This window comes from Pygoscelis adeliae, unplaced genomic scaffold (genome assembly GCF_000699105.1).
Source record: "Pygoscelis adeliae isolate BGI_AS28 unplaced genomic scaffold, ASM69910v1 Scaffold4, whole genome shotgun sequence".
Classification (NCBI taxonomy): domain Eukaryota; kingdom Metazoa; phylum Chordata; class Aves; order Sphenisciformes; family Spheniscidae; genus Pygoscelis; species Pygoscelis adeliae.
The window spans coordinates 1,852,743-1,864,115 of record NW_008824986.1 but is presented as its reverse complement, the minus strand read 5'-3'; the positions used below and the strand labels follow the sequence as shown (position 1 = coordinate 1,864,115).

The 11,373-nt window shown below is 37.8% G+C and overlaps 1 protein-coding gene across 1 annotated transcript in view; it reads left to right on the top strand.

Annotated features, from left to right (window-relative positions):
- TET1 (tet methylcytosine dioxygenase 1) overlaps positions 1-11,373 on the top strand; it is a 77,125-nt gene that overhangs the window by 41,802 nt on the left and 23,950 nt on the right. Inside the window, exons 5-6 of the mRNA XM_009325808.1 lie at positions 380-470; positions 1,105-1,198. Coding sequence (XP_009324083.1) covers positions 380-470; positions 1,105-1,198 — 185 coding nt within the window. The remainder of the gene's footprint in view (positions 1-379; positions 471-1,104; positions 1,199-11,373) is intronic.

Below are 11,373 nucleotides of genomic sequence, written 5' to 3'. Positions count from 1 at the left end.
CGCCCCCCTTCTCTTTTTTCTAAAATGAATTAATAATGTTTTTCTACCAACAAGGATATTGGGAAGCTTACTTAGTCAATATATGCCAGCTCCTGTACTGAAAATTTGTAAAGAATGCAAAATACTACTATAATTAGGATTGCTTTATAACATAAAGAAAAAGTACTAGCAGATTAATAGGAGGAAATAAGTATAAAATAATTTTGATGCCTCTGAGGAGAAAAATCTGTCATACTCTTTATTCATTAAGTTTCAGGGACAAATTTTATGTGTTGTAATTTAATTTGGAAGATGTTTCTGTAAACCATTCCTAAGCTTACTTGTAATGGTGTAAATAAATTTTGTATATGCCAACTTAGTTTTCTCAACCTGCTTACAGAGCAAATTATAGAGAAAGATGAAGGCCCATATTACACACACCTTGGGACAGGACCAAGTGTTGCTGCTGTGAGAGAAATAATGGAGAACAGGTAAGGAAAATTGAGCATTTAATGCTCATGTATTTTTGACTGTCTAAACAGGAAAGAAGAGCTATGAGAAATCAGATGCTATGTTTAGCTTTGTTTTTCTAAACTTTTTGCAGTACTCATTTGTAAAGTGTTTTCCTGTTCAGATGTGCATGAGGTGAGCACTAGCATTTCGATTCCAAACTCATGTGTCTTTTCTGAGCTCTTGCAACTTCAGGGTTGAATTTCAAGTGCAGCGTGCTCTTAGGTACCATTGAAGTCAATAGGAATGACAGAGATGAGCAGCTGACAGAATTAAGTTTTGTGGTGTCCTACATGTGAAGAAGCTGTGGCAAATTGGACAGAAGGGTCACATTAGTGACTAAGTGCACTAGGATTTACATGCAGATAACATTTTCTTCCCCAAATAATGTTTCTGTAGTGGCAGAAGCTTGTTATAAGAAGAAAGATGTCAAAAATCACTCTTGCAAATAGGATTTTAAATTTAAAAGTATTTTTTGACAGTATAAATACTTTGTTTTTCTTCTATTCTCAGTAAAGTAAAAATAAATTTGTTATTCTTGTTTTACTGAAAATGTTTACTGTTTTAAAGTGGTCTACAGCAGTTTGTTTTACTCATGAACTTTTTTTAATGCAGGTATGGAGCAAAAGGAAGCGCTGTAAGAATAGAGGTAGTGGTTTATACAGGAAAGGAAGGAAAAAGCTCTCAGGGGTGTCCAATTGCCAAGTGGGTAAGTTTTTATGTTACAGCAGTAAAATTGTTTTGTGTGGCTTTTAAATATCAAATGATGTGTAGTCCTTGAGCTTAAATATAATCTGATCTTAAACGAAGATCTGGTTCTTCTTTTAATTGATCTACAAGTCTGTCTGAATGATGAAGCTAAGGAAAACAATTTTTTTTTTTATTTAGGATGTGGTGCTATATGTTATGCTGTGGTTTGAATGAGTGTGAAAGAGAGGTGCTTAACAGAGCTAGCAGAGATGACCAAATCAAGAGTAAGAAGACCCTGACAGTGTCCAAAAGTTGGAGTGTATAGTGAAATACATTATTGGGAAGTGTGAAAGAGAGAAAAGGAGGGATGGTTGCTTGGGAGAGTTGGAAAATTATCCAGTAACATTTTTTTAAAACCCTTCTCAGTTGTATGAACACCTGAAGAAAAGAGAGTGTGATGGATGAGGAAGTTCAATCTCATATGCCATGGAGTTCATTACTATTTTTGAGGAACTGAACTCAGTATTTGGAAATGTAAATGTTATGGTGATAGTTTTTACCAAAGTCTTGTCTCATATTGCTTCATAGGAGCCAGGAAATGAGGTAACAACACAAGCTCCAGGAGAGAGCTTGGAAAGAATTGATTGTCCTTAATCTTTGCTGAAACCACCAAGGGAGGTAAAAAGTAGACTGGAAATCTTGTAAACTGAGTTTTGGAAAATAATAAAAGAACTTGGTTGTTAAAAAAAAATATATTGCTGTGTTTAGGAATTTCAAACTTGATTGAAAAAACGATACAGTTGGTAGACTAGCGTTTGTAACTACATGACAAAAATAAGGTTATTACATATTGTACATGAACGGTATTGCATGCTAAACATTTACTGCTTATGTTTGGAACAGTCCAAATGTGTTTTTCATACTCAATACATAAACTATTTTTCAGAAAGGAATCCCATATGTGCATGTTGCTTCAGATAATATTTAATAACAAATCAGCATCCAGGAAAAAAAGATGATAAAACTAATTTCATAAATGACTGACCCAAAAAGAATGGAATGATTTTTCTCAGTGTTTCAACTAAATAAAACACTCAGTTTTAATGCAGGTCACGAGTTAAAAATCTTACCTTAGAAATAGTTGTGAACAGAACACCTTTCGGAAGAAGGCGTTTAAAACTAACTCTTAACCTTGATTTTTCTGTTGCCAGTGTCAACATACTGTCTTTTATGTAAAACAGAAATGGTAGATTTTATTGTATATCTGCATGGCTGTAGGTGTCCAACGTGGGTACAGTATGACAGTCAGTACGTGGATGCATACAGAAAAGGCTGGTTTAAGGTATGGGGACCTGCTCTCCAGTTAGTTAGATTTTCACATTTCTCTATGTGAAGTGTTTGCGAGAGTAAGCTTTAATGTTCATTTAACTTAAGTTCCAGTCTTGTTTTATGCAGCAGTGACTTTTTTTTTGTGTGCGAGTTCAGACCTAAAGAGGATTAACGCTTTTCCAATGCTAGCTGTTACTGTGTCACTGTTCAATACAAGAGAGGGAAGGAAATCACTGAAATCTCCTCTGTAGAACTGTTTCATCCTGTATAAAATACACATTTTGGGGTTGGTATTCTTAATGTGTTGCATTAACTTCTCATTGGCAATGCTAATTTTAATCCTTATAATGGAGCATATTTGGGTTTTGGCTATGACCAAAGAAACATAATTGTGAAATTTGTTTGAAAGCATATGGAAAAAGTTTGCTGTGCTCTCTGATAATTGCAGTCACAAGGTTCTGTCAGCTGCACAGAGACTTTCACTTACTCATTTACAGTGTACTTTGGGACAGACTCATTTCTGCTTTGCAGATGGACAAGCTATTGCCTTAGGGCTCCTGAGAGACTTGCTGGTGAGAGCACCACAATGGAGCTCTGCTGGAGCAAATATGATAAGAAAAAATTGAATGTATCTGTTGATCATCTTGAACTGTTTTCCCAATTAATTTTCTCTATTTCCACTACATAGTTTTGTCTTACTGGATCATTAGAAACATTTTAAGATTAAAGGAGGCTTTCTAAAATACCTGTGTCAATACATTCTTCTGTTAGTGACTGCATTTCATAATACTGATTCCCTCCTAAATTGTTTTTGTTTAAGTGGCTCCAAACATGTGCCTGGTGTATTAAACATTTACTGAGACAGAATTCTTTCCCCAAAAGGAGCTGATGTTTTTCTTCTTAGATTTCAGGTTACTATAAACTTGCAGAATCTTTTATCTTTCAGTCGTCTTTTGAGAAGAAAGAAACATCTGTCTCTTCTGTATTTTCTTAATGTATTATATTTTAGGGTGATACTTTGTCCCTCTGGATGTGGACAAAAATGCTCCTATTAGTTGAACCTAAATATTACCAGTAAATACTACCTAGGGTTTGAAACCTTATGGTAGTAGTATGCGTAAGCATTAGACTGACACCCACATGAGCTAAACTGTGCAGTTGAAGATGAGCTTCCTATTGTTTTCACTACATGCGGCAGCAAGGAGACTGCTTGACTTCTGATTTTCCTTTTTTTTTTTTCATCAGAAATTGTATCATCTCATTTTTATGTCAAAATAGAATTAATAGAGTTTTGCCAGAGATTTCAAATGTTTGGATATCTGTGTAGGTGATAACTGTGTGATTAGAAAATAACTTACCATTCTGTGACGTATGCCGGGGTGACTGTACTATTCTTTCTTTTCTGTTGGGATTTCTTTCGCTTTTTTGCTTTGTCCAAGTTCATCATACTTCTTCATAATAAGTTAAAGAAAAAAACCCTTTGAAGTACTGATATTACTGGCCTGTCATTCTTAGTAGCCTGTTCATGTTACTGTGCATCCCCTATAACCAGCCAGTGATAAGTGACTTGACTCATATCGGTCCCATTGTTCTATCAGTGCTTTAGCTCATAACGGATGTGGTGTTGTTTGTGGGTTTTTTTTCTGTTCTCAGTATGTCTGATGGTAAATTACAGTTACCTCAATTTATGTGAAATGGTTTATAAAGTTGTTAGTTGTTCATGAGTAACTCGCTGTAGGCATCATCCTGCTGCACTGAAGTCAAAGATACATGTCACTGACCTCAGAGGAGGTCAGTTTTGGGTCTTAATGTTTTCTGGATTAAACCCATTTCCTATGGGTTCCTTCTCCTGGTTTCAGTGGACGTTGGCTTGGATCAGCAAAGCTATCATTGCTATCTGTTGTCTTTATTCAGAATTGCAATGTGATTTTTAAGGCTCCAGCTCTGAAAAAAGACAAGAGATAAGAAGCAATAAGAACAGCCAGGTCAGGGCGGAGGTCCTTCTTGCTGATATCCTGCCTTCAGCGCTGACCGATAGCAGAAAGGTGTAAGAGCAGGGCAGTTGCCTCCCAGAAGACTTGCTTAGTTTCCAGTAATTCATAGCTCTGTGATTCCCTGAGCTGGAGGCGGTGTCTTTGTGTTCAGTTGCCTTTCATAAATGTCATCTTTATTTCTCCTTTTCCTTCCTGTTCTCTTATGCTAGGAGTTAAAATGCTGGCATAATGTTTTTAGACTTGTGCTCTATTCCCAGTAATTCCTAGCAGTTGTTTTTGCTTTTTCTCCATTACAGAGCAGTGATCTGGCATTTTCATAGCGCTTTCTATCATTATGCCACATTCTCATTCCTGCATGGTAATGGCCAACTCAAGAGTCCATCTCTATCTAAAAATAGAATTGTTTTCACCACGTGCATTAAATATGCACATCTACAGTAAATTTTATCTGCCATTTTACTGTCCGCTCAGCAGTATGAACTCCTCCTTCATTTGTTTGCAGATTGTGCTTGTCTTCACTACTCTGAATTGCTTAGCGTCATCAACAAATGTTGTCATCCTTTTATTTACCCATAACAAATGTGCTGAAGAGCACAAGCTTGAACGCAGTTCTACAGAGCTCCCATCGGAGACATACCAGCCTTTGTTTCCTGTCTTTTCTCCAATTATTCATGTGTGGTCTTTTGATTTGTCCCAAGACACATGAGGGGTTTTTTAAGAGCCTTTACTAAGAGACCTCACTGAATGGCTTTTGGAAATCTAGAAAGACCTGCAGTATGACTGAGCTGTGACTTCACTTCAGAAAAGTTTATTTGACTTCTCCCTGTGTATCACACTTTCCTGTGTGATCACTGCTTTGCCCCACACAGATAGCAGGCTAATGTGATCACTGAATCAACATTCTTTCTAGGGTCTTTTTGCAAAGTGGTATCTTCTTGGTAATCTTCAGGCCCTCTGGTACTAATGTATTATAAATCAAGACAATGCACATCGCATTGAATACTTCAGTTGTTTCATCCTTGAGTTTCTTTGGTGGATATCATCTAAACTTGGCAAATCGCTACTGTTGGGTGGCGGGGATGGTTGTTTGGTTTTGGTTTTTTTTGTCGCTGTTGTCCTATAACCACTTTTGTCAGGGCTTTAACTTCAGAAAAAAATCATTGGCTGTCCCCTGTGAAGAAGGTTTCTGACACAGGAATCTTCCCAAACTTCTTGTTTGTGAACACAACAGAATTGGGTTTTGCATCTTGAGCCTTATCTTCGCTGAGCACCTGTTTGGTTTGGTTTGGTTTGGTTGTTTTTTTTAAACACTTGGATGATCTGTTGACCCTTCAGATTCTGTTAGCCTGCTGGTGGCCTACTTTGTTTGAAAATACAGTATTATGGGGCTTTTATGCCTTTGCAAGTAGTTTCTCAAACTCTTTCACTTCTGTACTGTCTGCCTTTTTTGGGTTTTAGATTTATAACTTGACAGATCTTTATTATCTTTTCTGTAGTGTTGGTTGTATATTAGTAGGATATGTAAGTAATAAAAAAGTAGGGGTGGATTAAAAATTGATAAAAAGTTTTATAGATCATTGAACTGATAGGAATTTGTAGCTAAATGCCAGAAACTACAATTTGTTGAGTGCTGAATGAGCCTTAGTAACAATAGATTCTTCGGCAGATGCAGAGAAGATGATCTTTTTCAGTTTGCTAGTTTAGCTTGAGTTGAGAAAGTGATTGAAATTGGAAATTGAAAAAGCAAGAAAACTAAGTTACTCCAGCTTCTAGGCTCTCTACGTGTAAGTTTTATTGTTAGTACTAGAAGAGATGTGTAATTTAGTAAAGAAAATGAACTGACAAATGAGTAAGGTACTTTGTCTGCAGTGGATGGTCATTACTAATCAACCGAGCTGTCAGAGGACCACTTTACCAGGAAGTCAGGCATCTGTAAGCACTCTCTGATGCTTATTTTCTGTATCCCGCTTGGCAGTGAAATGGTCAGGAGGTCTGGTGTGGCACTGCTAGCTAGGGGATAGTGAAGCTGTCATGCTATTTGGAGCATTATAGAGCGGGGAATTTTTGAAATATATTTGAAAAGGGCTTTAAAGTAAATTCTCCTGGACTGACTGTCCCCTGGCCACAGGTTTAAGTAGAATGTGCAGCTCCATTCTGCTTTGAACAGTTTACTGTACTTCAAGCTTTTATTTCATTTATTAAACTGTCTTTATGATTAAATGATGTTCTCCATAGGAGAAGTCTGGAAGGAAATTAATTTTGGCATGTGGAGAGGTTGGTTGGTGGAGGTTTTATTCACCTTTTTGGACAGTGTTGTATTACAGTATCACTTTCTTGCCATAATGTTGTAATACATTAAGTTAGTGTGTGTAGCAGGCACTGTAGCTGTGCAGGCACTATTTTCACTGTTTGCTAGGAGGCATACCTGCTAAATACAGAATTAGAGGAGTTTATTTTGGACAAAAAAGTTCGTAACGTTATCCAAAGTAAAGCCGTTCTTTAAGTGCTGCAATGCTTTGAGATTCAAAATTATTAGAAACTTTACATGGTTTCTGAAGTAAATAAAAGTGTTTTAATATTGTTTCATATGAAGAACTACTCAAATATTTAAATAGAAACAAAAAAGCTATGTTAAGGTAAACAAAGTTAAGTATTGTAAAAGAGTATTTAAGTTGCTATTACCACTACTTTAATTAAAACAAATGGGATATCTGAACAAACTGAGAGAGTAGATTCTTATTGTCATCCCTATCATACAAAGTGCAGTTTACCATTGCCTGCAATATAACAGAAAGGGAAGTTTGAGGGAGTAAGGAGGGTAAGAGGGCACTGGGAGTTGAGACTTGAATTTTGTCCCCATTTCTGCAGTATTGGTTGCACAATTATAGAAGAATCACTTAGCCTATATATACGGCAGTTTGCTCATTTGTAAATGGTACAATACCACTTCCAGTAGCAACTTGAAAAAGGTGTTTGCAGATAATTGCAGATATCACACTTCAGTGATATTCCTGTAAAAATAGCTAACTTCATAGTATTGTGATTGACGGTAACTGTTCCGTGCTAACTCTTTTGATGTAGTCTACTAGTACTCGAGAAGAGAGAATTTAGGGAAATGGAACTTATTTCTGTTTTAATATCTCTTAGACATGCTGAGAATAAAAGGATATAACATTTTCCAGTGAGAAAAGAGTTTAATGTGGTTTAATGTGTGTGTAGGGGTGAATTAGGAAAAAGGAGGGCAGGCTCACTTCTGTGGGAAACAAGAACATTTCTCCTGCTGTCTGTTACACAGCACCACCTGCTAGAACAGCAGCAGGTTTTAACAGCACTGTGCTCTTACTTTGCGCTGGTGTAGATTATTACGGAATTGTAGCTTAGCAGAGTGTAGAGAGGACTCCATACACGGACTTTGTGCAGAGGCAAAATCTGCAGGTTAGGAAACTTGGAGCCAAACTGTTCTAAATGAGTCGCCTCTTTCAGGAAATTACAGTGAACAGTTAAGCTATGTTTTCACTTTAAAATCAACTACTGATATCCTGCAAAGGAGACATAGCTATTTTACTGAAGAAATTCAGAATGGGCTGGAGGGAGTATTGCAGTGGAACCACATGGAGATGAAGTAAACCTTAAAAGTACCTTGTTGTTGGTTCCATGATTTTTTTCATCCAGTAATTTATAGCAGTGTGTTTAACTCACAATTAAAATTTTGTACTACTTGCTAGTGGTGTCTGGTTTATATCATGTTAAAGTTAACACAACTATTCTGGTGATCCTAAACTGGAAAGTAATTTCTCATCCATGTGGTAATTCAGCATCTGGTATGCTGAGCTTCTGCAGTTTGACTCTTAGATACTTATATAAGTCATGTACATACTAATTTAGATAGACTGGCCTATGTTTAAGGACATCAAGTAATTTTTATTCACAGTGTACTTATTCCTTGTGCTAGAGCTCCCGCCAAGGGTTGAGACAGTTGCTTCAACAATCTAAAAGAAATAATTCAAGTAAGTAGAACTCAAGCATTTGGACAGTTGAAGCAGGTTTTACTGATAGCATAACTTTACTGATGCTGTTCAATACATTCAGAAATGATTTGAAATAAGTGGGAGACACTGAGGTGACAAACTGGTGATGATACAAAGTTGTTCAGGATCATGAAGAGCAGGGACAGATATCATGAAGAGCAGGGAGGACTTGTGATCCAGAACAAACGGCCACTACAATGATTGATAAAACTCACTTGATAAATATAAAGTTACGCAAAAAGCGAAGTGTTTTAGTTTCATTACACAGTGATGGACGCTAGGGTGAGTGTTACTGCTTGGGATTAGACATCATTCATTGTTCATTAGACATCAGCTTCAGTGTTCAGTAGTGATGAAAACAGCAAAAGAAACTGGTGAGAATTACTGGGGAGGAATAAAGAAAACATGAAACATAACTATGCCTCTTTGAGAAAGCATGCTGCACCCGAAACTTGAATACTGTCTGCAGTTCTGGTCCCCCAGCTCAAGAAAGTGCAGCAGAACTGGGAAAGACAGGTAGAGGTACAGACTCATCAGCCTGGCAGAGAGGGAAGGGGAGAAAGCAGGGCTCTTTAAAGTCTTTGGTGGCACAGAGAGCTGAAAGCAATCTATTATTCACAGTCTTGTCCTATATCAAAACTAGAGGGCACTACCAGGCGGCGAGCTCAGCCTGAAGAATAGGTAATGTTTTTTCTTTCATGTAGTCTGGAATTAAGCTTTGCCCAGGAATGTAGTGGATGGTAAAATGCTGCATAGATTTAGAAGTGAGTGGACAAATGCACAGAAGGCAAATCCTTCAAAAACTGGGAGAGAGCACATCCCCCGAGCTGCCGGCAGGTGGCTGGAAGGTGCCTGGCAGTTGTTGAGAGGCATCTCTGCATCCGAGTGCCTTTCTTACTCACCCCTAGGCAACCCCTGTCAGGATCAGGATAAGCCTGGACAGTCCACTTCTCTGACCTCATCCTGCTCTTGTATTCTTCAGTTCTTTAATTCTTAGCATCCCTTCCTGTCTCTTCACTATCCTTGTTTGTGAGGGAGTGAAAAACTAACTTTTCTTCTTATTTATCCCATAACTTGTTGCCAAATTGCTGCTGCATATGGCACCTCTTCAGTAAATATACTCTAGCTTTTGGCTCATGCTTTCTGTAAGAAAATTGGGTTAACTTCCATCTTTTGTGGCTTGTAGAAACAGAGGTTTAGCTGTGGCATGTTGCCATAATAGCTGTTGATTGTATTTCTGTCCTAGCTGTCAGGCTGTGGCTCACCTTGAAGGCTTGCTCATATCCTCAGATTTTGCCATTTGAGACTATCTGGGCTTGAATTACTATCTTCCTTTAGATGTACACATAAACAATAACACATGGATAGCCATAGTAATGCAGAACAGGCATGGTACAGAAAGCAGTAGGGATGGGTGCCTAGCTACAGCACAGGAGGGGGGTGTACAAAACTTGGTTTTGAAAATGACCAAAATAAATGAGCATCCTGCCCAAATGAGCAACCTACAAGGATGATACTTGTGGTATTGTGTGTCCAGATATGTATGTGCATAAGAAAGCTATTTGGAAGGAGGTGTGTCCTATTTCAGTTTTCCATTTTGTCCTAGACATGGTTATGTTAGCAAACAGGTGAGGGAGTGGGTAGTGTGTAACTTCATGCCCAGTTATTGTGAGTGCAGAACAGAGCTGATAGGTATTGGTTAAGCATTGTGGGCGAGTTTGTCAGGTCTGTTGCTTTCCAGAAGTGCTGCGTTGCCGCTGAAGCAGATTATTCATTGTTCATGTGGGAATCTTTTGATGGATACTCAGTACTGATCACAGTTAGTGCTTGCTAAAATGCATTCAGGAATAATCTGTCCCTCCATATGTGCAAAAAGATGACCATATGACATTTAAGTGTTACATAATACTTTACAAACTTATTACAAGTCTGTTTTGTTGATTATATTATTTTTCTATGTGAGTCACTAAGAAGGTGTGGTTATTTTGTGTGGAAAAGTAATTGCAGGGGAAAAGTTTTTATTCTTCCTTTTTAAAAAGCTACCTTCAGAGTTCCACGACTTAACAAATGTTTATTTTCTTATTCCTTTTAAATGCATTAGGGACCAAAATTAAACAAACTGAAGTATTAAATTATTTACTTTATCCCTGTTAACTACATCACAGAAATCATAAGTAGTACCAACAGCTTTTGGACACAAGATTTGCCAGCTGATCTGTGCATTGTTCACAGTCTGAGGAAACATACAGAGACTTGCTCTATTTGTTGCATATTTAACTTAATATTTGGCATCTCAGTGTTTCATAGGTAAACAATAAGTACACTGGGAATTAAGTTTGCAAACTTTCAATAGCAAATAAATACACATTTTAAATTATTGCATGAAGAATTGATTAATAAATTGCATTATTATCATATTATCATAGAATCATAGAATAGTTTGGGTTGGAAGGGACCTCTAAAGGTCATCTAGTCCAACCCCCCTGCCGTGGGCAGGGACATCCTCAACTAGATCAGGTTGCTCAGAGCCCCCGTCCAACCTGACCTGGAATGTTTCCAGGGATGGGGCATCCACCACCTCTCTGGACAACCTGTGCCAGTGTTTCACCACCCTCAGTGTAAAAATTGTCTTCCTTATATCTAGTCTCAATCTACCCCCCTTTAGTTTAATGCCATTCCCCCTTGTCCTGTCGCAACAGGCCTTGCTAAAAAGTTTGCCCCCATCTTTTTTACAAGCCCCCTTTAAGTCCTGATAGGCTGCAATACGGTCTCCTTGGGGAGCCTTCTCTTCTCTAGGCTGAACAACCCCAACTCTCTCAGCCTTTCTTCATAGGAGAGGTGTT